Source organism: Archocentrus centrarchus, chromosome 15 (assembly GCF_007364275.1).
Source record: "Archocentrus centrarchus isolate MPI-CPG fArcCen1 chromosome 15, fArcCen1, whole genome shotgun sequence".
Taxonomy (NCBI): domain Eukaryota; kingdom Metazoa; phylum Chordata; class Actinopteri; order Cichliformes; family Cichlidae; genus Archocentrus; species Archocentrus centrarchus.
Window position 1 is genome coordinate 12,847,068 of NC_044360.1, and position 27,946 is coordinate 12,875,013.

General features: G+C 41.7%; 1 protein-coding gene across 2 annotated transcripts; it reads right to left on the reverse strand.

The window, feature by feature from the left end:
* Window positions 1–1,504: 1,504 nt before the first annotated feature.
* dachc (dachshund c) lies at window positions 1,505–24,022 on the reverse strand. 2 transcript variants are annotated; one of them, XM_030748207.1, is made up of 11 exons: window positions 23,254–24,022; window positions 16,019–16,128; window positions 12,813–12,923; window positions 9,476–9,654; window positions 8,609–8,729; window positions 8,335–8,469; window positions 4,986–5,182; window positions 4,248–4,395; window positions 3,325–3,453; window positions 3,059–3,169; window positions 1,505–1,938 (listed from the first exon to the last, which is right to left on the reverse strand). In XM_030748207.1, the coding sequence occupies exons 1-11, from the start codon at window positions 23,832–23,834 to the stop codon at window positions 1,901–1,903; spliced, it is 1,860 nt and encodes a 619-aa protein (XP_030604067.1). In that variant the 5' UTR covers window positions 23,835–24,022; the 3' UTR covers window positions 1,505–1,900. The 2 variants fall into 2 exon arrangements, with proteins under 2 accessions (XP_030604067.1, XP_030604066.1); XM_030748206.1 differs by having other exon boundaries at window positions 4,248–4,398.
* Between the last annotated feature and the right edge of the window lie 3,924 nt (window positions 24,023–27,946).

Below are 27,946 nucleotides of genomic sequence, written 5' to 3' on the forward strand. Positions count from 1 at the left end.
TGACTCCTGCTGTTTGCTTTGTTCATTAAGAGGAGATGAGCAGATGGTTTGCTGGTCTGTTGTGCAGTGCACACATGCAGGCGCACACACACAGGAACACACACACGCGCGCGCGCACATGCAAATACACATATACACATCCATGCTCGGTCCTGTCACCTTAGCTTTATACTCCATTTATCTTTTCCATTACACATCTCTCGGCAGGACAATGCTACTCGGTGAATTGTGAGGGATGTGTGTGTGGGTGCATGTGTGTGTGTGAGAGAGAGACAGAGATACAAGGGAGCGTGAAAGAGTAGTGCGGTGTTGAATGAAGTCACAAACCTTTTTAGTCAAGACAGCCTCTGAGGTGGTCATCTGAAAAGCTGATGACTCATTCATACATTCATTTATGTGAATCATTGCTATTCACTTGTCAGCCATTCTGTATTCAGGAAGAATTGCTTATAACAGCGGTATTGTTTTCCTCCTGCATCACAGCTTATCTGCTTGTGTCCAGGAAATGGCACACTGCACACTTAGACAAGGTTGCACAAGCTAAACCTGGCCAGCTGCAAAGATTTTTAAAAATTTTTTTTGGCACAATAAATGGTTTCAGAGCAACGAGAAATGTATTGTTTGGGATTTTAGAAAACTTAATATTCCTTCCTGAGTAAGTCTTCAAGGAAACTGCTTATGTCCCTAAACTGCCAGCACTTTTGATCTTTAACACTTAGTAATTTATAACATCTCCATGCATTTCTCATCTGCATCAGAAAAACACATCTTGAAACACACACTTTGCTTTCACTGCTCTGACCTTAATTTATGAGGCTTTCAAATATCTTATACCTGTGTGTTTTTTGAAATTCTAAACTGCAAATTGAACTTGATTTATATTATCAGACATTTACAAGCCAATCTAAAATGAGTAAAAAAAAAAAAAAAATCCTATTCATTAGTTTGATGGCTCTGTCTCCTGCAAGGCTAAGACCATAAAATAGCCATTAAAAAAAAAATTTTTTTTTGCAGAAGTTGCTGTCAATTTATCTTTAACAAATTTAACAAAAAATGTGCCCTCTACTAATTATTGTCTTAAGATTAATTAGAAATATTGTGCATTTTCAGCATGCTTCATTAATCAACAGCTCACATGTGACCCTAGTTGCCACCATCAATACTTACGTGGATGTTTTTAAGGACTGTGCAAGAATCAATGCCAGGTCAATCTCCAGACCCACACAATGCAAGCACATGGACCATCCCTTCTTCCACTCAAGACAACTTTTTACAGGTTTTACTATTATAAAAGCTTTAATATAAATCCACATTTGAGAAATCAAGACCACAAACGATTCAATGAGAAATGCTCTCAGAGACTGCACTCGTGAAACAAAGAAAGAAGCAATGACACAATTTAATAAAAAGGATTTGTATTGTTTGTATTGTCAAACTGCACTACTGCATAACATACACAATACAAGTCATTTCCTGACTGTACAACATGCCATTATGGGATTTTTTTTTTTTAAAGAAATAACAAAAATGATGACTATATATATGTACACAACTCTGTTACAAGTTATATCCATCACTTGTGTCGAGATAAACTGCACTGACAAAAAACAACTATGGTCATCTTCATCTAGGATCTAAAAACCTTGATCGAAAGAAACACAGTCAAACACAACATCAGTACTTTTCCCACTACGGCTGAGAATTTGGTGATAAATGCAATAAATTAAACGAGAACAATGGGAAAGTTCAAATGTCACTCTTGAAATGTAGGGGAGTCCTCTTGGGGAGGCGGAGATGCCACTGTGCGACTGAGCATGCCTGTCGATTGTATTTCTCATGACTGAAGAATCTTCATCCCTCTGTTCTTCCTTCCATCCATCCATCCATCCATCCACCCTCTTCAGTACATCCCAGTGGTTTGCAGAAACACTCTGCCCTCTGAAACCAACAACAAAGAATAAAAATGATGGATAAAATTTCTGCACAATAACATTAGTCAATTTCAGACTCGACAAGCATTATTCTAACAGTAAAAGGCACAATGCTGCATCCAATTCATTCGCTCATTTAAATACCGAGAAGGTCCTATACATTCATGAGCAAAGATCATTAACAAAAGAACATTATTAAAGCTTAGTTGAAAGTGTTTTTCGGCCGCTGATCTCCATTTTTGGCGATAAAACTTCCTGGCACAAAGGAAGCACATCCTGCCCTGCTGTCTGACAGACAATTCCCCTTTAAATGATTTATTACTGGGTGTTAATTATGCAAATGATGTCCAAACAAACTCGTCATGAGGACAATTAAGACAGCCATTAATTAGTGGCCAGTTCTCTTCTTGCTTCACTGACATTCAATTAAAAATTGCTTTTGAACAAGCACGCTGTTTGGTATGGCGGTCTTGGCACAGCGCGGAGCAGAGGTGGGCTGAAACCATGCACTCTTTTGATGAGGCCGAGCTAGAGATCATGGACATTTCTTTTTCTGTCTGTTTAAGATGTTACATGTGGGATTTTCTCATTAATCTATCCCTACGAAGACAATAAAGGTGGCAAAATAAATATATTAAACGCCTGTCTCCATTAAACCGACAACCTCAGAGAACTGCCTCATGCTTCATTTCATTCTGTTCAGTGTCTCAGGAGTGGTCTCCCTGTGAAATCTTTGAAAACCCTTCCAGTAGACCGGTCAGTTAAGCATCAAAAAGCAGAAAGTATTTGAAATAAAGAAATCTGTTGCCCCAGCTTGGTCAATAGCAGCTAAATAAATCCCTGGTTGTTACATGTATGTATTTCTTGGGAACATTACATCAGTTTATAGCCGTTAATGCTAAGCAAATTATTCCCACACTGTTCAAAATCAAAGTTTAATGCTTTTCTACCAAATAAGAACATTTCTATTCCCTGTATTAAGCGCAATCACCTTTAAGTTGTCATTTGGTGACAGAACATTAAAGCAGTGACAGCTTTTGTGCAGCATTTTTTAATGGTGACAATATGAAGCCTGTTTTCACCTCTACATACTGAGGAAGCAGCCTTTGTTATCTGGACACTTGTACCTTGTACTGTTGCCTTAGTGTCCACCCTGCTGTCATTCTGGTTGTTTCCATCCGAGTCCTGGGTCACAGGCTCTGTGTGGGGAGGGGCTGCTGATGATTGATGGCCTGTAGCTTGGCCATTAATTAATAAAGACACTTAATTAGAGGCTAATGAACAGTCAAGGCTAAATTGCAGTGAAAACCTGGGCAATATTTGATGTGAAAATAAGAATTGCAGTGGATTTAGTAACTTTAAGATAAATTTTGAGTCAAAACAGATTCTGTACCTGTGTGTGTGTTGGCAGTGTGCAGGAGACTGTGCTCTGCCTGATCACGGAGTTTGACCTCCTCTTCCAAGGCCTCCTGTAGTCTCCTTTTACTCCTCTTTTCCTTCTTCAGGCGTTTCTGGATAAGAACTTAAGAAAAAAAGAGGAAGAATGGAATGAGCAGATGGCCCAGGGTGTCAAAGGATGTCAGAAAAAGTATTCACTTCTTTGCAATAAAAATTTTCACATAGTTCTATATTTTAATACTTGACTTGCACCCGATGTTGGATGCTTTCTGACCTCACTAGATATTTGCAGCAAGAGATCTTATGGGTCTTTGATGGTTTTTTGTTTACTCAGGAAGTGAGGTCAACATGCTCCTGAGTCACAGTAATACTATTAAAGTACAGTATACTCTGCATTTGCTCAAGATCACCAGCAACAGGTATGCAATATCATGCAGCTCTTTTAGTTTTGTGGTCACTTTTTGCACCACAAGTTGCATGCTTCCCCACCTGGTGTGTCCTCATCAACCAAACTGTCCTTGATTGGAATTTGTTCTGACCGTGTTGTATACGACGCTTTTGTAAACTTGCCAAACTTGATTTAGTTTGTAGCAGACTGCCAACTTCAGTCTAATTCACCTCTGCAGATGCTTTGAGGGGTAATATACAGTAGGTGTCCTCACTTCCTTATCTGATTTTCTCAATAATGGACGTCCTGTCAGCTTTAGAAGTGGATTAGACCACTCTTGTTTAGCTGCACAGCAGATTTTGTCAGTGCTTTGATGTTAAAATCCACACCATGCCAGAGTTAATAAATTCACAAAGGCAAAAATGTAACACTTCAATTAACACTTGCCAACTAGAATAATTTCCAGGGACAAAATCTAGAGTTTAGCACTGACAGTTGTTTCTACCTCATCTGTATGTGATGCAGTCTACCTCTGTTTTTCTGTTCCATGCTGAGCTGTCTCTCCAAGGTCTCTCTGAGCTCCCTTTCTCGGACCAGTTCCATCTTCAGCTCGGTCCTCTCCAGCTGGTCCTGCTTCTCCTGTGCCCTGGCATTCTCTATGGCAACCCTCAGTAGACCCTGCTTGGAGACACACAGGCACACATCAACAGGTTACACACAGAGCAAAAGCCAGAAGAGAAATCTGTCTTCCACAGACAGTTAAAAAAAAAAAAAAAGCAAACCCTTGCTTCACCACCTAAACCTTTTTAATACATATTTAACAAGACAGTGTGTATCTAAACATTAAAGACTCAAATTATATTATATCTGAACATAAAAATTCTCTTCAATTTAAAAAATAAAAACAAACAATCAATGAATCTGGCTCTTCTTTGGGCCAAATTTTTGTGTATGATTATATTTGGTTATAATTACTGAATTGGAAAAAAATGCACATAAACATGCTAGCCTTTTAACTGCCATCACTTCAGGATCGGATGAGGTTCATTTTTTTCCCACTGAAAACCCAACAAGAGAAGGCTTTTATTGTGACTATGCTATAACAAAGACATAAAATCTGAGAAGCAGGTCAGCACACGCCCATTTGAATTACCGCATATCCTAAATGTCTGCTATTTACCATTTCAGGAAATCCCAAAGAGTGGCTCATCTCTCTTCCTATTCATCTTAGAGTATAATAATACAATAAAGCCCCAGCAGAGCCTCACCTGGATGTTCGTGAGCAGGGTCTCTATGGAGGACAAGCCTTCCGGGAAGATGAAGGGAGTGTGGTGAAGACCTGCTGGGAGCTTCTGTCCTGCAGAGTAAGAAACCCTCTCACAGCCCTCCCTGCCTGATGGGGGTTTCTGGTAGACTTGTCTATCACAGCTCTCCCTGGTTGTCTGAGTGGCCAAGGATGTGTTATCTAGAGGGAAGAGAGACAGTTTGATGTCTAGTCAGCAAAGCTGATGCACATCTAACTGAATCAGTTTACCACAGTGAGCCTATGGCTTACTTGCTCTACTTCACCTTCACACACTCTTACAAAGTCACACATAGGGTGCCATCATTTCATTATGTGAAGGATCAATAATAAAATTATTAGAGCAAGAAAACTAAATTTGTGACCGTGGTAAATCCCACTTTGAGAAAAAAAAGAAAGGCCAATAAATGTGAGACTTTTAATTTACACGTTTATATTTATCATGATAATTGATACACTATTTACCCTAATATAGTTTTGATCCACTAAGAGACAACAGACACCTCTGGAAAAAGCTAGAAAGTGAATTTTGACAGTTGATCATTTTAAATAGTTGAAAAAGTGTATTTTATATTTATTATAAAAGCAAAGGCTTTTAACTGAGAGCTTACATTGCAAAGACTCAGAGATTGAAACAATGTACACATATAAAATGCAAACAAAAAAAATTGATTAGTTTTTCTTAGTTTTCTGATTTTTTTTCCTCCCATTTTTTATCTTAAAAATTTCACTTCCAAAAGATACACTTGTGAAAAGTGGTATGCACATTTGATAAACTAATTTACAAACTTTTCCTGTTTTAAACATTTGCCTGACCACTGTCTCTTTAACAAATGCATGCATTTTCATGATTAGTATAACACCGTTTCCAAGATGTTAATATTTGTTTAAAATCGACAAAGAAATCCTCATTCCTGCAAACAATATGTAATCAAAGTGCAGCACAAATTTCTAGCTCACTAATAAATTTACTTAGTTTCTTGTAAACATATCAAGCCCAACAGCAAATAGGTGTTTACACTAATTACTGTGCGCAAGTGCGTGCACACATGCACAAACGTCCTGGTTTGGGGTTTTAAAAATGTGGTTACCCTTTATTAGATGGCAGTCTGCCTATTGATAATGCACCACAGCTTGACATCTCCCATAAAACCAGCTAAGAACCTGCATTATGGATGACCATCTGTTTGTAAACCTGAGAACTGCGTGTTCCCTATTTGTGACAGAGAGGGATATGAAGATTAGCCATTCCTGCACTTTTTTCCCCCCTCCTGCATCAGGCAGTTGCTCACTTTATGCGTTTACGGTCTTGTGAGCCACTGAGGACGAAGACGTCCCGGGAGTTCGGCAGTTATTGGAGCAGAGACGAGTGTGAACGTGCGTTGTGATATCTGGCAGTTTTCTCTGTCTGTGACAAATGACAGTGTTTTCTCCACTTAGCTGACCACAGCATCTTCTGCTCCAAATCCACCCACCTTCCCCACTCTGCCTCGGCCTCACGTCTTGGCAACTGTCACATTCAAGGTGTTTCACAGATGAGAAGCAATACCCCCCCCCCCTTTCTCCCTCTTTCTTGCTAAAAGCATTGCTCTGTAGAGAAAGGTAATTAGCAGGTGCTGGCGAGCTCAGCGGAGGGCATCCAACTACACTCCTGTGGCTCACATACAGACACACACACACAAATTCGAAGGCGCTGAAGTGCGCAGTCAGCAGCGTGGGCTCCCCAGGCTCCTTGGATGTGACTGATCCTTTATTGAGTTACAGTTTTACGCCTACTTTACCTCACACTCACACATAGGTCTGGCATACACATACACAGCTGCCAGCTTGTTTGATCATTTACCCATCTCCCTAACCAAGGTCACTGTCTGTTTTTCTCTTTTCTCCCAACTTCATCTCTCTTTTTCCCCCTCTCTTATTCCTCTCCCACCCGTCCCCAGGGCTAATGAACTTCACCACGTGAAGACTGCCAGTCAGCGGAAGAGAAAAGGGAGGGGGAGCAAAAGAGAGAGACAGTGAGAGAATAAAATTTTGCTGATGTTTGGTTAATGGGAGTGAGGTGTCAGGGATGGCCTCTGATCTTTGCTGCATGGATACGTTGTTCAAAGACCACTGAAACAGCACACACAGCCAAAAACGGACCTGCATACACACACACAGATTATCATACAATGGATTGACAGAATGACAGCCCTGAAGTGCTCTTTGAAACTCTGCTCAATCCACTATAAACCTATCCTGTGATGTTCTAGGTCAAATACAAAAGTTTGCAATCCAGTAAATGCACAAGCGTTTCATTTGCATGCAGGAAAATCAATTGAAAATCAATCGCATAAATGCAACGCGTGATGCATGGTGTTCACGTTGTTGGTGCCATCACCGCTTTGTCAATATGGCCAGACACCTGACAGCATCAGAAACCTTACCTGGGCAGCCTTTGTGATTTTTAGATTCAATTACTGAATAATGCGATTCAGTATTAGAATACATTTACATGCGTGCGCACACGTACAAACTCACATACAAACAATCTCGCCCTCTCTCTTTTCTCTCACAGTAGATTTCTGCTGACTGTTTGTCCTTGAGCAGTCCTCATTAAGCTAATGCAAACCTCCCTGACAGAGAGAACCAAACAACTGACGTTGCAGCGCCGTGGCAACGCAGGCCCTAACGACAGGGAGGCAGTCGTTATGCAGATGAGGTCCAGCTGAGAGCGCGGGAGGCCGCCTGGCTCGTTAGACCGCGGCCCAGCAAATGGCTCACTAATGTAACACCGCTTCCTGGTCTAATGGAGTCCTGTTTTGCAGAATTATTTGTCTTTGCTCCCCGCAGGGAGCCTGGGGGGCCACTGACAGCAAGGAGGAGAGGAAGTGGAGAGAAAGGGTAAGACGGTGAATGCTCATTGACCTGTGACTGAGATACTGATTTCTTTCTTGTTGAACCCTCTTTCTTTAAAAATAAATAATGAATGAGAAACTCTCACACAGGTGACAAAGGTGTTTAAATCGCCTTTAAATGATGACACACTGTGGATGAAGGTGAACTGGAAGGAAACTGAATGCTTGTTGTTCTGCACTGACAGACCTTTTTCAAAGGCAATTGATTTGTCTGAGAAATAATCATTCGTAATTATTAAATGATTAATGACTGTAACAATAAATTCTCAGAAAGCAGCAATAAATTGACCTATGCAGTGAGGTCAACTTTCTCATTCAATAAGGTTGAGTAATGTAAGACACACACACACATACACACAAAAACCCTTTAAGTTTGGGATTTAAACTGCATGAATATAAACTATGATTGTGTCTTACCTCTGTCAGTGTGGTTCCTCTTGTTCTCCTTGTTGTATTCCACTGAAGTCACATCTGTATCTCTGGCCCCCTGCACCAAACCAGGAGAATGACCCAACACGCTGTGACTTGACGACAGGCCGTCGTGGACCGGATCTGGAGAGAAATCGTATAAAGTAGAAAAGATAATTAACTCATTCCGTACAGGTATTGTTATAGAGAAAAAATAATTTATTTTTGAGACAGCTTGAACATGCCACCGTACTGTGTGTAGATCACACAGGCAAGTACATACGCGTTGTTTCTGCAATACGTTCTGTGTGAGACGGTGAACTTGACACACTGCTGCTGTGATTGGACGACATCTGAGCTTCCTCCAGTGAGGGAGAAGGGGATGGGCTGTCACGCACTCGCTCCTAAGCAACAACAAAATGGCACATAGTCTGAAAACCGAAATTATGGCTAATAAACAATGCTTACTGCACAAAGCTTGCAAAAATGAAACTTTACTCTACAAAAGACTACAAAAACAATGAAGAAAATTCAGAAAGTCTGAAGCTTTTTCCTACAGCTACTCTTAGGCCTTTAAAGCCATCTTTAGGAATCAGTCCAACATCTGAAAAACCATGCTTTTTTAACATTATGAGAGGAGGCACTATCGGAACTGTGTTGAAGGACTTGTCAATATTTTTATGTGTGGTTGTATAATCTTTTCTAACTTTAATTATTTTTTTTTTTTTGCAGGTTCAATTTTTTTAATTACACATAGGAGTTTATTTTTAAGCAAAGTCATCAAGTTGGCCGAGAGGGTTGCATTTTCTGTTGATATGCAGCACATCCTAAAAATGCATAAATAGATATTGGATTGACCTGAAGCCAAGAAACAACTAATTACATTCTGGTAGCGATCCATAACTTGATTCCTAATTCAGCACGTAAAGGATAGAAAGATTAAATCATCTAGAAGGTGAAGAGATATGAACTATGTCTTGGGATGTTAAAAGCAACTTGGAGAAATTTGTTCTAGCAAGCATTTCATTTTGAAACAACAATTGGGTGTAAATGTCTCTTAAACTCTGATTTCTTTCTCGAGCATCACGCGGACTCAGGCGATTACTGGCTCATGGTCAGATCCACCGGGCTGATGGGACTCTGAGTTCACCTTAATGACGGAGGTGGGAGCCCTGGCAGGGGGGTTGGCGTGGAGATGCGCCACGTTGGCCATGCTGGCCAGCATGCTCTGTCGGTTCATCTGGCCCATCGCCATGGAAACGGAGGCTGGCGCCAGGCTGGCAGGGATCAGAGGATGTGACATCATCATGAAGGGCAACTGCTCAAGAACTGGAGTAGAATAGAATAATAAAAAAAGAAGAACAAGACAGAGTAAGTCAGCTTCTTTTCATACAGTAAGTCAGACCAGGCCGGGCCTTCGTTGATGCGGGGCTTCTTTCATTTTTCCTTCAGCTGTTTTTACCCATCGCATCTTAAAGGCCTTCCTATGTTCAATCCCATGTTTACTGAACTGAAAACCCACAGCATCTCTCATGGCAAGAGCGAATCTGGACACCGGTGTCGCTCCTCTTTGTTGTATTACCTGGATGACTGCTCTGCTTCTAAATCACAACTTGAAAATATGTGTGGAAAATGATGAGCGAGAATATGAGAAACGGGAGCAGAGGGAGACATGGTGGTGCTGTAATGAGTAGTGTTTCTCAAAGGCTGTGATGGCCTCAAGATGTTTCGTGAGCGCCATCTGCAAACATACAAATTCAGCCCTGCTGGAATAAAGGAAAAACACATAACTTTTCTTTCAGTGCCCTGGTGTTCTTTACCATAAATTAACACGTTTTCAGCAGTTGAAACTAAACTCTTATTATCTTGGCCAATCTGTCGTTCACACTCTTCTCTTTAAGACAAGCATCCACTATCTTTAAAGAAAATCCTTACTCTCCACAGCACCCTAGTGGGTTGTTGCAGTCCTTCTATTCATGAAGCAAACAATCCTGTTGGGGGGGAGGGGTAGAAAATGACATAAATATTTATCATTTAATAAAAGGAAAAACAAAAACAAAAGAAACACAGGGAGGAAGTGGAACAAAAGAAGCTGATGGCAGTCCTGGTGCTGGGCCAGCAATGCACGCTGGGTAATTATAAACACAAAGGAAAAAATCTTGGACTCTATTCCGCACAATTGTCACAAATAATAGAACGAGTGCATGGAAACAAAAAAAAAAAAAAAAGGCTAACCAAAGAAGAGAGATGAAATAGAACAAATAAAGGGAGAAAAAGGAAGAAAGGAAAAAAAGGGAGAGAAAGAAATGAAAAAGGCAAACTAAGAAATAAAGGGTGAGGCGTTGACTTTATGAGTTGGGCTCACTGGACATATGTGCAGTGCTTTGTGCATTTGGCAGATTAGTCTCTCACTTGCCCAAAGCAGAAACCAATCCAAACAAAAGATCTGTCTGAATGGAGCTGAATAACCAGATGCTACAACAATCAACCAGCAGCCAACTCAAAATATTAAGCCTTGGTTAGAAACCAGCACTCCACTTTTGTCACCCCCCCCCCCCCCCAACCCCCCCAACCCCACCTGCCTCTACAAATTTCATCTTCACTCTCACTCTAGCCCTCATCTTAACTCTTGTTTTATTCCCTCTCTTTACTCTCTCTGCCCTCCCATCACTTTCTCTTATGTTTCATTAAAAAACATCAAAAGTCAAAGTGCCTCTCTTATGTTTATCCAAACAAACCATTACTGTAAACACACAGTTACTGTAAATTTCCCAGAAGATCTTGTTAAATGCAGAAATGGCTGCTCCCTGCTCTTCCCCAGCCCATAAGGTGTCACACTCAGCATTTGTGAGTGTGTGCGTGTGTGTAATCTGAGATTGCCTTTGTAGTGGTTAAAGCTCTGGTAGGGGCCTATCCTTCCCATAAGGCCGTGGGTGGCGGTATGGAAAAAACGCATTGTGCTTATGTGTGTATGTATGCCTGTGCTATTTGAGTATGTGTGTGTGTTTCCACTTGACTCTATCATTAACAGTGATTAAGCTTTACAGGTTTATAATGGCTCGTGGTAACCATGCCATCTAACTGCGCACAGATGCTGGCAGTCATAACTGAGTGTATGCAATGGTAAACAATGCTTAATGCTGGGATTGTTTACAGACACAAGAACACTACACACAAAGCAACAACAACAACAACAAAAAAAAAAGAGTAAGAGTGGGTTTAAACATACAGTGATTTAAGCACATTTTTTAGGATACATCTATCCTAAAGCCTTGTGGTGTGCTCCACATGTTAAATATGTGTGTATGTGTGTGTCCCTGGTTGATAGCATATTCCACACAGACCTCCATAAGCCCCATCATCTGTCTAAACACGCTGATGTCGCTTTAACCTGTCGATAACAGTAGGGGGTGGTGCGTCCGAGTTGTTTGTGTGTGTATGCGTGTGTATGCGTCCGTGTGTGTGTGTGTGTGTGTGTGTGTGCATGTCCGTGTTTGCGCACACGCGTGCGTCCATCCCGCCATCGATTGTCCAGCGTTTGTCGTTTGCATTCAGGATAGTGAATTAGAGAGAAGACTATTGATTTGGCTTCAGCCTCTCATCTTATTCATCTCTCTATCATCCCTGTGTGGTTACAATCGTGCGCCGATGCTCCAGATCTGCTGGCTGGTCTCCCTCGCTGCAAAGCCAAGGATGGGCGCCGTGAAGGGAGCAGGTTTTACTAACATATGACTAAAAAAAAAGTATATTTGAACATGCAGTGAGCAGCCAAAAGGGATTTGATAAAAATGAATAAATAAATAAGGGGGTGATTCAATGCTTTCCAGGGGCAAGCTGTCAATGAGAACTTACTGCTTTGTCAACTCTAGAAGGCAAGACTCTTTTTTTTTTCCCTGTAAAATCCTGATTTAACTTCTCTCATTATGACAAACACAAATCTCAGTCATGTTGAGTGTGACTAACATCGCTGGTCTGAGCAGACACTCTCTTGATGGGATGACTAATAAGTACTAATGATTTGCCGGCAATGTTTTGAGGCTACAGAGCAGATGACCAACTGTGTTTTTCAGGAAATTATTCCTGAATCTTATTGAGTGCCACAAATATGCAAACTAATCCAAGCTGGAGAAAATAGTCAGCTTTATAGTCATTTATTACAAGCTGGGAAAAGAAAAAAAAAACACATAGTCAGTGATTTTTATAGTGTTTGGATTACCTCACTCAATCCTTTTTTGAATTTCATTTCAAGATCTTGCTGTTGTTTGTTTTTCTACTCACTGTCTCTCAAAGGAAACATACAGGCTGCAGAGGTGATGTCACATCCTGGTTTTAATCAGCCTGGTTCATAAACACAGCTGCTCAAGTTGTATTGACTTGGCATCACAGATGTGTTCAACAGTGCAATGTGTTATGCAGGTCGTAATTAAACATTTCGCACACACACACACACACACTCACAAACACACACAAAAATGGATGAGACTCACCCAGCCCGGGGTTGTGGTCGCCGTTTTCTCCGTTTGGCCCGCCATGTTGTTGGTTGCTGTGGTAACCGGCCATTGCCTCCAGCTTGATCTTTTTGGCCAGGGCAGACAGATCTGAGAGAGAGACAGATACGGAGACGAAGAAAAAAAAAAGAGGGAAAGAAAGAAAGCAAAAGAATCAATAAGAGCCAGATCAATGGCCCCTGGTGGAGGATTAGAGCAGTGGGTAGGCAGGAGGTTGTCATAGGAGGACAGGGGCCAGCCATTCATTCTGACTGCACCGCTGCACTGGCCATTTAGTCTGCCAGGGAATCAGCAGTGATAGGAACAAGCCAAGACATTCATCTCTCCCACACAGGGATATCACATCCCACAGCACAGCACATAGGACAACACTCAACGGTAGCCGCAGCTCCACCTTTCATCCAGAATGTACTTCTTTAATCTGTACAAATTAGAAGCACAAGACAAAATGTGACGATACTTTCTAATGGGGGTTGTGCACTTTTGGATAATGTGTAATAGAGAGTGACAAAATGCGGCAGTGGTGCTGAGCCACATTTTAATTTGTGTGTTGAACCTCAGAAGGTAGTCTGACCCTCAGAGCACCCTTTAAAATAGAAAATTAAATATGTCTTGTACTAATACAGACAAACACGGTGAATTATTAAAGTTCAGGCAAACCACACAACTGTGCAAACACCGCAGAGGAAATGCAAACAGACCATAAGTCTTAATTTCCTGGTCTTCGATACATCTAAACATCTGCAACAAAGTGAGCTGCCGAGTGGTTTTCTTGGTTTCCATCAGACGGTGGGCGTCTGAGGTGAACAGCTGAAGACGTCGACAGCCACAACAAATCGTTCCTTTTTCTTCTCATCTGCTCTCCTTCTCTCTCCTGCCCTCTCCCCTTCTCTCCTCCCTTCCCCTCTCCTTACGTTACCTTTTCAAATGTCAGCATCACAGCTGGACATAAGCCACTGTGCTGCATGTGTGTATGTGCGAGTACACGAGGGCGAGAAAAAGAGACTAAGGAGGATCACATCAAAGATTTTCCCCTGCCTTTTACGCTCAAATGTCCTCCCTCTCTCTGTCTCCTTCTCCCCTCTCATGTGGCCAGTTCTAATCAGTAGCACTGACATTGCCGCCGTGCCCTCTCCTTTGGTGGAAAAAGACTCTTTTTTCCCACTGAGAAAGATGCTCTTGAACGCTCACACAGACACAACGCGTGCGCGCTCACACACAAATACACATACACACTCAAGCACCTTTGAACAGTGAGAGGAAGCGGAGGCTAATAGAAAATGGCTTCTTTTGAGGCGGGGAATGAAAAGATCAGGTTGCAGTGAAGAGCACAAAGCCAAGGGCAACTTTGAGAGCTGTGAGGTGCCAACAATTACTTTTCTCCCTTTCTTTGTGCAACACACACACACACACACACACACACACACACAGCAAAAGGGACTCAAACACAAACCTGTTTGTGACTTAAACAAGCAGCACTATGGCCTTTAGCAGACTGTTCTTAGAAAGTCAAATTATAAATGTAAAAACATGCAGTTTCAGATCGCACATCTGGCACAATATTTTATAAACACTTAAAAATGATCCTAAATCCTGATTCACACTGAAAGGCACAAATAATGCCTGTAGAACTGGACATTTTACAGTCCCAAACTAAACACATATATACTTCAATTATAAAATGAATTTTAAAGAGGTTTCAGAGGTCTAAAGATTAGGATTCTAACCCAGCTCAATAGAGGGCTTAACAGGGGACTCTGCACTTATAATTCAAGAAAAAAAAAAGACCAAGCTTGCAAGTTATGAGTTGTTTCTCATGTGTCAGCAGTGCGTATGCTAATTTTATTAATCAACACAGCGGTCACCTCCCAGAACCCCACCTCCTCATACTATTGATGAGAGGTAAAAATGTGCCATCATGGGGGTCTGCTTGGAAAAATGGTAAAACCCGCCCCGTTCTGCAGAAGCAACCTGTTCTTTCTTGAAACTGATGGGATAACTCAGCTGGTTGCCAGATCACTGCTTTCACTTTCTGAAAGCTGAAACAAGGACAGCTTTTGAACTTTGCTGACAGCTACTCTTCTCTGAAGCCACAGTGTATCACCATGTCACTCTGTAAAACATGGAGACTAAAGAGGGATTTGTACAGTGACTTTAGCAGTGAGGGTCAAGAAGGGCAAACCCTGACATCAGGAAAATTTGTGTAAAAGGCACCATTTAGAGGTTTAAAGAGGATTTCTTCTCTTTGTAATGAAAACTTTAATATTAGTTTTGTTTACTCAAATATTTAAGTCTGATTTTAATTAAAAAGAACTTTAGCAGCTACATAACTAAGCTACAAACTTGTACTAAAGTAATTTTCTCAGCACATGAAATAGCAGTTGTGTTTTCCAAAGATACATCACTGTATGATAACCGACAACTAACTTTCTAAAATGAACAAAGCTTAAAAAAAAAGGCAGCCATAGATTTTATTTGCATTTAAAATCAAGTTAAATTATCAATGAACAGAAATAAAATATACTGTGTGTATTGCTTAATGCATTTTTTTTTTTATTTACATTTTCACTTTGCACTGCAACGTCACATAACTTCATATGTGTCAGTCATTCAATTTTTTTCAGGCATTTTTTTAAATTAATATATGTATATTCCTTTCTATTTATGCTCTATTTATGTTTCTGAAAGCCCAGGTGGTCGGACCAAATGTTCACTCATCGTCACTGATGAAGGTTTGACTACACGTGTGCTGCTCCTTTGATCGTCTTAGACAAATCATCTTTTTCAACATGCAGTAACTTCATTTTATTAATATCCAGACTGAGGGGACACATCAGGATCCTTACCAGGACTATTTTTTGTAGCATTGTGATTAGCCTATGGTAGACCAGAATCAGAAAATATGGATTATTAATCTGTCACAGCCACTCAAACAGGGTGAAAGTATAAAATAAATAAAAATCTATTGTGATACTGAAACAAAGTAAAAGATTTATGTACAACAAAAGAAACCACTTCTTTTTCTACAGAACCTGCCCTGCACTGCACGTGATGGCAGACTGGTAATTTAAGACACACAGTATCACAATAGTTTACTGTGTTCATGCACATTTGTGATATTGTTTCTACAGTAAATACGCTCTGTATGTGTGTGTGTGTGTGTGTGTGGAGGTCTGGGTGGTCACCTGCGGGAGGCATGATCCCAGCATGCATCAGACCACTGTGAGACAGCATGTGGTGAGTCCCGCCCTCTGTCGCACTCTGCAGCCTCTTGGGCGGTCGTCCAGGCCTTGAACTGCAGGCGGAAAACACAAGCATGCATCAATAATTAGGTACTTTAATACTTTACCCACTTAGTCCCTTTTTCATGCCGAGACTGAGATGGGTGGCCCAGTTAAAGAAAGTGTCCTTCAGCCTGTAAACCTCTGATCCTGCTGAAGTGTCAACAAGCAAAACACTGAAACCTGACCGGTTCCAGGAAGGCTGCTGTACAGCAAATCTGACCTCCCTGTGGATACGAGCAAGCAAAAAACGAGTTTCCCTATGGCATCAATAAAGCACCTCATTACTGTTCAGCTTACTCATTCATTTGTTTGCTTATTAAATGTGTTTGCTTTCCTCCTTCCTCCTTCAATCCTTCCCTCATTCAGTCCTTTTTTTTTTTCCTGCCATGTCACAAATGTTCCTCAATAAACACTGTGACTACAAGCAGATTCACTCGGATTCTTGTGTTTGTGTGCGAGCGCGTGTGGTTTGATTGAGCCGGGCATGCTCAATCAATCTTGGAGGAAGTATGTGAAAAGCTGTCAGACATCACTTTGGCTCTGACTAAACGGTGTGAATGTCCTGACAGGGGAAATGACACGGGCCACATCAGGCTTAATGACAACCAGCGTACCTCATCTCCTTTCATAGCAACCTGACATAACATGAGTCTGTGGGTAACTGTGCCTATGTGCTTTTGTGTGTGTGTGATATTAAAAGACAGCGAGGGAATCAAGAGGAGATGAAGACGGAGTGACTGAGAGCTAAAGAAACAAGAAGAACAGCTGAAAAGTTGAAACAGGAGATGCAGGGAATGACGAGTGTAAAGTGAGAGGAAAAGGCGAATAAGAGGGAGAGTTTGAGACAGTGAAAAAAGGTGGGAAAGAGTAAAAAAAAAAAGGGAAGAGATAGACTAGCAGCAGCAGCTTCCTAGCGTGGGGTGTCTTTGAGCAGATTTTAATTAGAATCTAATCCAGCCGTCATTAAGGCCCCATAAACGAAGCTGTCAGTCAGGAGATTAATGGCGCCTCATTTGCATATTGCATATAATTCATCAATTACACAGCAGAAAGGACCAATCCCCTGTTGACACACCCACTGGCTGAGAGGGGGGGAGATGGAGAGAGACAAAAAGACAGAGAGAAAGATTGTGTAGTCACTAACTGTGGGAGAAAAACAGGTAGGTTGTGTGTGAGTGTGTGGGTGTGCGTGCACATCGGAATGTGCGTGTGTGCATGTGCGGGGTCGCGTATGGGTTTGTGTGTGCGCGCGCGTGTGTATGAAGTGTTCAAAGGTTAATTTGATGAGCCGATGAGCTCCACAGTTCCTGCCCTCGGTTTTAATGAGTTGTTATTATTGTCTCTTATTATGGGCCCAGACCGACTGGGATGTGACAGCTGACATCAGATATCACACACACACATACACACTCAGACACGCAGACAGTGAGAGACACACAAAGCATGTAGACACACTCAGGTAGATTCACCTACCCACGCACACAACATGAAAGACGTACAGCAGAGGTGTGTGAATGGGATAAAGTTGGAAATATGTGTGTGAGAAAGTGTGTGCAGTTCTTGTGCAGGTGGTGGTGGTGGTTGTGGTGGGGGGTGCTGCATTCAAATTACAAACAATATTCTTTTGCAGTCCATATAGAGCAGCACACTGGGCTTAACAAAAGCAGGAAATGTATTTTTAGGACTCAGGTTTGAAGGTAATGTAACAAAGTTCCAGTGCAACTGATGTTGAAACACCTTAAATGAACACACAAACAAACGTGTACACACGCAAACGCAATAGTGAACATCAGTGTGTGTGTGTGTGTGTGTGTGTGTGTGTGTGTGTGTGTGTGTGTGTGTGTGGGGGGGGGGGGGGGGGGGGGGGGGGGGGTAAAATACACAGAGACCAAAAGACTGTGGTTGGTTTTTACTGCAGCCGCTTCCCTTTCCCTTACTACTGTTTATTTGCACACACTAATTAATGGCCTCTGTGTGTCTGTGTTGATGGGTGTGTGTGTGTGTGTGTGTGTGTGTGCGCGCGCGCCTTTGTATATGTTGCATTTTAGGGGGCATAAGGAACTCAAACCTAATTTTGTGTTTAGTCTGCAAGTGCGTTGATACATCAAAGTGACCCGTGGAGGGAGGTCTATGTGTGTGTGTTGTGCAAGCGTGTTTTTGCGTGTGTGCATATGTGTGTTTGTGTGTGTGTGGTTGGAGAGCACCGGTTCCCTGAGGTAGGATTAATGAAAAAGCCTTTCATGGAAAAGTCATCAAGCTGAGGGGATGGAATGAGAGAGAGGAGGGGGAAGAGAGAAAACAGTTCATTGTGTGTGTGTGTGTGTAGAGGAGGGGTGTATGGCTTATGACCTCTTTGTCTCAAACTTTAATTAAAATCTCACCCAGACGTCCTCCCTCATGCCAACGCTCTGGCCACACACACATACACACATATAGACGCACAAACACACACAGTTTTTTTTTTTTTTTTTTAAAGAGAGATACTCTGTACATTGAGTTTTGCCCTCCAAGCTTAGTGTGTGTGTGTGTGTGTTACCTGAAACATGAAACGCCAAACATGGCAGCTGGAGCTTAGTGCAGGTGGAACAGAAACAAAACACAACAAAGATGACAGATCTCTCTCCTCAGTAACACACACACACACACACACACACACACACACACACACACACACACACACGGGAAAGAGAAAAGTAATGAAAGAAGAGGAAGTGTTACAGTCAAAACAGTGGAACAGTGAAACAGCTACTAGCTTGAAGGGACTGAGGTGGTGATAGGTAGCAGCTGTGTGTGCGTGTGTGTGTTTTTATATGTATGTGTGTGGGGAGAGAGAGAGAGAGAGAGAGAGAGGGAAGAAAAAAAGAGAACTTGCTCAAACAAGATTTTGTTTTGAATATATTAGAGGCGCTTTACAGCTCCCATGCTCCCATCCTTTCAATCTGTGTTTATCACATGGGTTTGTATTCGCCGTCACGGTCCGGTTTGATAAATCATAATGTCGCTGCTGTACGCAGGAAGACTTATGTTGGTGGTTACAGAAGGCAGGGAAAGATTGATGTTGCGATCTTCCTCTCAAATCGAGGGCTGAAAAAGCTTTATGAGCCATTGTTATTAGGAAAACCTGCGTGATGATGTCATGAAAGAAGCAGGCAGGACAAAACACACACACACACACACACACACACACACACACACACACACACAGAGTGGGGCTTGACTTTGAGGACGTTTGATCATTGCAAAAAATCTGATCTCCTAAACTGATACCGCCTCACATTCCTCTCCCACATTCCATGGTCAAGACGATGTCGAGACTGAGTGTGTCTGTGTGTTTGAGAAGTATGTGTACTCCATTAAAACCTGTCACAGTGCAAGACACGGAGGCCCTCTCTATCTTCACCGTCCTCGTCTCTATAAAACATCAAAAGAGTGCTGAGGTTAAAGTTGAGCTAACCACCCCAGCCTAACACAGACACTCGAGCACACATGAACATACACACAGCCCTCCTCCCCTTCATCCCAACACTGCTGACTTTGACAGTGAGTTATGGCAAGGCAGTGGGGCTCAGCTTTGAGGAGTCCACCTTCCCATGCACACACACAACGCTGGCTCGACACCGCCAAGTTGAGAAACACAAAGAGGCCGCTTTTGTTGTACTCTACATACCACTGGGTCTCATTTATCATTCATCGTTTGATTCGAGTTTGAGTAACATTAACACCTGCTTCATGTATTTGACTCTGCTTTCGCTGATGTCCCCTGCTGTTTGAGGTGCAAGGAAAGGCGTGTGAATGTGAGCTGAAAATTACAAAAAGGAAAAAGAAATTAAAAAAAAAAAAAAAAAAAAACTGTTTCCGTCCAAATATATTTGTGGAATGGAAATGGAATTTTGCTCAAGCTATTAAAAAAAAGGCCTTCTTTCAGCAATATCTCCCAAGAAAATGTGACCTTGGTACTCTGGTTCATCAAAATAACACATTATCAGCAGTTTTAATAGGGACTATTTCTTTGGAAGAAATTAGGTCCTCTGAAAACTGCTATCTGTCTAGTTGTTATCTGTAATATGGACTTTTTCTGGAAAAATTGCCAATGAATTTTTTTAACTGTCATTTTTCAATGCTTTGCACAGTTCGAACACAGTTACTTTCACCTCCTTATATTGGGCTGGAGGCAAGAATCTTAATGCAAATATGAGGGCAAAGAAAAACTAACTGCATGCTCCAAATCAGGTGGCAAGTTAAAAAAATGTATCTATGTAAATAAAATAAATATGTACTACATTCTGCAAACTTATAATACCATTACTTATAAAATACATATTACTACTTTTCAGGTGTGTGAAATCCTGTGTTGTTATTAACATAAGTCAAAAACGAGGTCTTGTTCCTCACCACATTGTTCTACTTTTATGTATGATGTGGGAGGGAGGGTTGGCTGCACAGTGAATACATATAGGGCATCTGTAAAATATATGCACATGCACACTCTGACCTGAGTGAGCCATTTGATGTGTATCACTAACAGAGAATGAAACTGTTCCTTTGTCAGGGAGAAAGAAAAGGATGGAGGATCAGGTTGCCTCCTACACGCCATGTTCTCACTGTGGAACTAATGTCATTTAGCAGCAAAGCCAGCAAACACACAGGCGTGACCATGTGAGTTTGTGTGTGTGTGCGTATTAACAGAAAGTGGTGTGTTTGTGTGCCACCTATGCATGAATTACAACTAGGCTTTGAGTGAGGGTGAAGGCAATGGCTTGATGAGTCAGTGGTCAGGGTGTGTGTGTGTGTGTGTGTGTGTGTGTGTGTGTGTGTGTGTGTGTGTGTACGCACAGCAGGGGTTAAGATTGAGACAAAGAGAAGAAGGAAAAACAATGGTAAACAGAGGACATTTCCGTAACCACTGCTTCAAAAATATTTCATTTTAATCTTAAAAAAGAACCAACGAATAAACAAACAGCCCAGAGAATAACTATCAGAAAGAAAGCCATGTAAAACATTCTGTTAGTCTTGTTAAACTATCAGACTGGGCTGCTATTTTTCCCCAAGCCTGTCTGACTGTAGTGAACTGGAAAATAATAAGTGATGGCTGTCTTAATCAGTAACAGAAACCTCAGTCAGCCTTGACACAGTCGGAAAGCTGTATCATCATAATCTCTGAAATGTTCTTGAAACTTTTCAGTTTAGTCAGAAACCTTTAACAACAACCGTCTCGAGTTTCACTTTTTTACCTGCTACTGTATGTCGATCCATCCACACCAGGGATTACTTAGAAACTTCTAATGCAGGGGAGCTGATACTAATGGCTACCGCAGCACACTCGAAGCCTTCAGACAAAGAATCACAGAAGTTGTTTGAAGATTTCAGACGAGTGATGTTTTAAGATCTCATTAAGTAAAGGCTGTTTGAGTGTGATGTGGATAATTAGAGACGGCAGAGTATGTGTATTTTCGGGGGTTGTATAACATCGTTCCCATTAACACCAGACATAGAAGAAATCCCAAAGCAGCCAGAAGATGCATCTGGATTTTGTCTTGGTTGGAGGGCCGCAAATGCTTAAGCGCAGGTGTTAATCCACGCACGTAAAGCTGGAAGCTGATTCTCACAATAGTTTGCTTCTTTTTGGAGTTTTTCTGGGCTTGCTCAACAAGTCAAATCTTGTCTTAACACCCCACACTTGGAATTAAAAACCAAAACAGCTTAAAGATAAAAAAAAAAAAAGGGGGGGGGGGGGGCATATCAAAACACCAGAATGATCTGACCTACAAACAGGAAACAAAGAATTGAAATAGTAATTTATACATTGCAAAATCTTTATTTTGGTGCTTATCTGTGCACATCTAGATGCATTCTCCATCTGCATTTAATGGCAGGTGTAAATTGGATCATTCATGCTCCAAGGAGCTAGGATTAACCATCAAACAATATAAATTCCCCAAACTAAGACTAATCCACACTGCTCTGGATTCAAACTCATGCTGTTATGAGCATGTGGTCTGCACAACAGCAGACTGAGGCACCAGGAAACCACAAATCCCAGCCAATTTAGCCCCTTTATCCAAACATATCTGCTGCACACTGGATTGATGACCCATGTAGTTGGTCACCATCAGAGTTCTGCAAAACAGGCTAATTTACATAATCGCATCATAAATACCGAGAATTCATTTAATCATCTCCTCTGTTCTGATGCTCAGGGCTAAAGAGTGTTGATATGATAAGACAGCAAGTTATTAAGAAGGAAGAGAGAGAGAGAGGGATGGAGAGAGGGAGGCAGAGAGAAGGAGGGAGAGAGTAAAGGGATCAGTGAGTGAGTGAGTGAGCTTGTTCTGATTTAAGCTGCCGCTTGGGGCCAAATGAAAATTAATTAATTTCTGTGAAGAATCAATTTCTCAGAATGACAGTGTCACATTCAATGTGTGCAAGTGTGAGTGTGTCAGAGAGAAAGGGAAGTACTGTGTGTGTGGATGTCAGAGAGAGAGAGAGAGATAACACTCCCAGATAACATGAGAAACTTTTAAGAGTGTTTTTCTCATAAGGATTACTAAAATTCATTATCATCAACACCATAATCACCATCACAATGTTTATCATCCATAAAAATGGTAATTAGTAACAGCCCTAGCAGCAGTAATGTGGTAAATAAGAAGGGGTTAACTGGACCCAAGTCAGTCATTATCAAATCAAACACAACCTCTAATACAAGCTAAGAAAACTTTACATATGAAATACTTATTTTCCCTTATACAGCATCTTTAAGAAAAACTGAGCTTGTTTTTAATTTAGTGAAATCATATAAATGCGCACAGATAAGTTTTGAAATATTACAGACACACTATTTTGACAGTCTAAAGTATAAAAATAGCATAAGGTCATTAGTAATACTGGAATTTACAATGTTATGTAGATTTTTGTAACCCTTTTCATCATATGCTGTTTGGTCCTCCAAATCCTATATATTTACTCTTTTGGCTTTGGATCTCTTGTACCTACCTGCTAACCCCACCTGCTGCACCCCCCCCCCCCCCCCCCCCCCCCCCCCCCCCCCCAAAAAAAAAAAAAAAAATGAGCTGGGTAACCCTCCATCACACTGTCACCCCCCGCCTTCCCTCTTCTCTCACCGGCACCCGACTCACCTTGCGTTGGTACAGTCGTTGTAGAGCGTCTCAAAGTCCTGCCTGGAGATAAGTTTGCACCGGTTCACCCCGGGCTGGATGGCCCCCAGCCCCCGAAGCACCCGGACCTGCTCCACGTTGCACACCACCGGGGTAATGTCCAGCCGTTTCAGCTTGGTGTAAACGGTGTGTAGCCCGCCGACCAGGTGCTTGAGAAACACATCGAAAGCCTGAGGCAAGCAGATGAGCTCCCTGTCTTTAACCGTGAACGAGGCCAGCTTGGCACCTTTCACCTCCACCAGTTTGCACTCGTTGTTCTGCGGCGTGCTCTCTACGGGCGACGCAGTGGCGTACACGGGCTTAGCACTGCTGGACACCGGAGCTCCGGTCTTTAGCGGCGTCCCGTTCGGCAGTAAGAGGTCCGCCCTGAACTGGTGGAGCAGCGCCGGGTGCGCCACCGGAGGAGCCGGGGAAGAAGCGGCAGAGGTGGCCGCAGGTGGCGGGGAGTTGGTGGCCGGAGAGACGGAACTTGGCGCCGGGTGGTGCCCGAGTGGAGCGGCGGGCAGCAGAGCCGGAGGAGCAGGAGCTGCCATAGTTGTCATGACCAAGGACTGGAAAAGAAGTAAACTTCAAAGTCAACTATTTAAGAAAGTAACTTGGCCGAACACACGCGAAAGCTTTGGAGAGTGTGAACTGCGCATAGAGTGCGCCGAGGAGGAGAGGGGGACGAAAGAAGAGCAGACTGGGTCCGCGTGTGGAAAAACAGATCACATACTTGAATCAGAATGAGCGGAGGCTTGTCTCAGAGCTGGAGATGCTACTGTCACATTAACATAAAGAGGAGGAGCCTGGACTTATTCTTAGAGAGTGAGAGACGCGATCAGAGAGAGGAGAGGGAGAGAGCAAAGATTAGCCTACATAAACTTTGGATAAGCCTATTTATGAACGCCTAACGAAACGACACCTAAATATTAACGCCTCTGATGTCTGTAGCACGCAATCTCCAGCTCTATAACATTTAAATCTCTGTATTAATGTAGTTTAATCTTCCTATAACATATTTTGGTATACTAATTATTTTATCCTCAGAAAAAAAATGTTAATTACTGCAGTGCTTTTCCTGAGAGAATATGTTTTTCATGTCCAAACGTCAGAGAGACTTTATAAAATCTGATTATTACAAGCAGAGTGCTTAGAATAAAATACAAGTCATAAACACCTGACTCTAATATATCAAATCAAACAGTTAGTATAAGTGGTTTGCAAGATTCTGAGTAGTATTTGACCTTTATGCCAAGTTTTTTAACAGGTAAATTGATGAAGTCTTGCAACAACAACAAAAAGAAAATTTTTAATATTTATTTAGCTCTATTGATCTATCTATCTGAGAATTTAAAAAAAATTAAATAAAGGGGAAAATACCATGCCATCGATATCCAATTTGATAGTGTCACTACAGGTGGATAAAAAAACTTTTAAAAAAATGAAGGTAATTTATGTTGCACCTGTTCTCTATTATAAATGAACAGAGGCTGTACAAGAGCTCATGCAGGGGCCAGTAACCTTGGCTTGACAAATTGACCCCTTTACCTGTTCCCTGTACTGATTACTTATCCAGTCCCCACCACACACACACACACACACACACACACACACACACACACACACACACACACACACACACACACACACACACACACACTTCCATCATTTACATATGGAGCTTGCAGTCCTTTCAAAGTGGCTTTCACGGAACATTGTGTTGATAATGATCTTGGTCGAGAGGGAGAGAGAGACACAGATCTCCAGAGACCATCTCACCATAAGACAAGGGGGAAGAGGATAAAACTCTGACTGTACGCCAACTCAAAGGACTTTAACACTCCTTTTCCTCCCCACCCCCCCACCTCTCTCGAATAAGCCCTCTTGTGTTTTTTAATTGGCAGAAATTAATCTTTAGGATGTAGATGGTAGATTTACATTCATTAAAAGTCAAGAGAGGAAGCCAGGCTTGATGCTAATCAAATCTGCTTAATTATGCTTAACATGAGTATCTCCAGGGGAAGAGAGAGAGAGAGAGAGAGAGAGAGAGATAGCTAACTCGAACTTTTTACTTTTTGCCTTTGATAACTCCTGCTGAGTATGGCCTTTTCCTTGGCAAAAAGAAATGTCACGACACTCTTTCTCCATCTGTAGAAAATACACCGATAAAGCCATTAGTGTTGAGGAGAGCTGATTCATGTTGTAAATTCCCACCTTTAAGTGTTTAATAGGTAGTAAAATGTTCGGTTCTAACCTCCCAGGGCAGGGCTTTGCAACTTTTAGCCACCATCTGATAGGCTTATAGATTCACTGATATATGATGGACTCGGTTAACTTTCCACAAAGGTATAAACAAGGACCTGATGAGTAATATGCCAGCCTAGAGGAAAGCTTTGCACCTATAAACTTCAATGCTAGGTTTCAGTTTAATTACATTTTTCATTTTACCATACCCACTACAATACCACTGCAAGATGAATTGGTGGGAAGTGACTTTGTCTCGCAACAGGAAGGTCACGGGTTTAATTCATACATCAGCTATTGTGCTTAAACTCCCCTGAAAGGAAACAATGGAGTAGTCCAGTACTCAAGTTACTGAAGTATAAAAATACACAAGAAAGTATTCATATTTAACTCTAACTTTAATCAAAGCTTGCTCACAGATCTTGAGAAGTAATAGACAACTCCAGCATGGTACTCATTCATTTTGAAGTCTATATAAGACATTATAAGCATAACACACCTGACACTCCAACCAAACTATCTTTCTTTGGGTTATTGCAAGCAGCATGTTTTCAAAATAATTGAAATAAAATGCATGAAATAGAAAAAGAAAAAACTTTTTCTTTTCTTTTTTTTTTTTTTTACATTTTTCTCCTACATTTTTTGTAAGAGTGAAATGCTAAATCAGTGGTATCCTTTGTCTTTGAAGTGCTTTAAGTTCCTATTCCTCAGCCTATTTATCTTGACCACCTGGGAAGAGTCTCCCTTCACTGAATATTATCCCACTGAGTTAATTAACGTTTTATATCTTCTTCAGGTCCTCTAATTGTATGAGTAGTGTATGATTTAAGTTTTAACCTCCAACATTTGCCTCACTTCATTTTTATTGTATCATATAATCCTTATTAGTTTGTTGTTTGAATTTTTTTGTTTGTTTGTTATGTGGATTTATTGATTATATTAAAGATTTCCTTGGAAATAACACTCAGATCCCCAGTGAGTTGCCCCCCCCAACCCACTCCCACATTAGAACAATGAGCTTGCCAGAGATTTGAATCCGGTTTAAGATGCTTTTTCCTTGCCATTTTACTGCATGAGTCAAATACACACAGCTTCCTTTAAGATACAAAATTTCCTCTTTTAACAGTTCATATTTATCTTGCCACGCTGCCACCGTGAGCCAAAGAGACAAAGATAATGTTCATGTTGTGTCGCTGTTTGAAAGCCAAGCTCTGGTCCTTTCCACATGTCTGTTTTGGACAGTGAGCAGCAGAAGCATGAGGGAAATGTGTAGGTGGTTAGATCAGCCGATGAAGTGTAAATACCACTCAATCTGTTCTCATTAGAGGAGTAAAAACATACGAATCACTTCGCCTCTATTAAAAATGCCCCAGGGTCCTAGTTAAGTGTGTGTGTGTGTGTGTGTGGTCATATATGTGGTTGTGTGTGTGTGTGTGTGTGTGTGTGTGTGTGTGTGGGGGGGGGGGGGGGGGGGGGGGGGGGGGTGACAGAATGATGCTTTGGCATTTGTGTCTGCAGCGGGGATCTGAAATGCCACCACCATCAATGCTGCTTAATTCTCAGAAACATACTCTTAATCTGAACAGACAATCCGTTCCGACAGCCACTGTCATGATTCAAATCAACTTGGAATGAAGGGTGTGTGTGTGTGTGTGTGTGTGTGAGTGTGTGCTCATGTGAGTGAGAGAGTATGTTATTGTGTTTTGGTATGTCATTAGGTGTGTGTGTGTGTGTGTGTGTGTGTGTGTGTGTGTGTGCGCGCGCATGACCAAGATATCACACATCCATTCCACATTCCCCTATGATAATGTGGATTGATTATGGATATGATAATGAGAGGCCGGCGCGGCGTCGCGACCTTCACAAGGTCTAATTGAAACAAGCGTTGGTCCTCCGAAGCACTTATCAAGTCACACAGCACATCATTAATCACGGAGAATACAAGCTGTCACTGTAGCACACATGCAAACACACACACGCACGCAAGCACACTCACACATTCCCTACATTTTTCTGTTTTTCTAACATACACACACACACACACACACACACACTATCTCCCTTCTCCTTTCTCTCCCTCTCTCTTACACACACACAAGAGCACGCACAATGCAAGCTGTCACTACAATATGCCTGGTATTGTCTTCTTTTAAGGAGAGTGGACAGCTCGTCCACCCTCCATCTCTATTTTCTACAGGAAAAGTTGAAGAACAAACAAGCTGTTGGAGTTAAACCTTACAAAAAAGAAAGAGAAGAGGGAGATTGTTAAAGCAATCCAGCAAACAGAAACAGCTGTTCACTCCAGCAAAACTCTCCTGAAATTGAATTAGCACAAGTTGTTTTACTACCTGCTTTTATTAGAAGACAATTTAACAACCAAATGTGATTCCAATGTCTGATTAAGGCAGCATATGGTGCCTACCTGTTA

Excerpts from the sequence above, each read along its gene's own strand:
- dachc (XM_030748206.1), bottom strand. The coding sequence starts at position 23,834 with ATGACAACTATGGCAGCTCCTGCTCCTCCGGCTCTGCTGCCCGCCGCT. Across the intron at positions 8,470-8,608 it reads ACGTATTGCAGAAACAACGC|ATCCGGTCCACGACGGCCTG; the intron begins GTATGTACTTGC and ends ATTTCTCTCCAG. Across the intron at positions 5,183-8,334 it reads GAGGAACCACACTGACAGAG|ATAACACATCCTTGGCCACT; the intron begins GTAAGACACAAT and ends TCTTCCCTCTAG.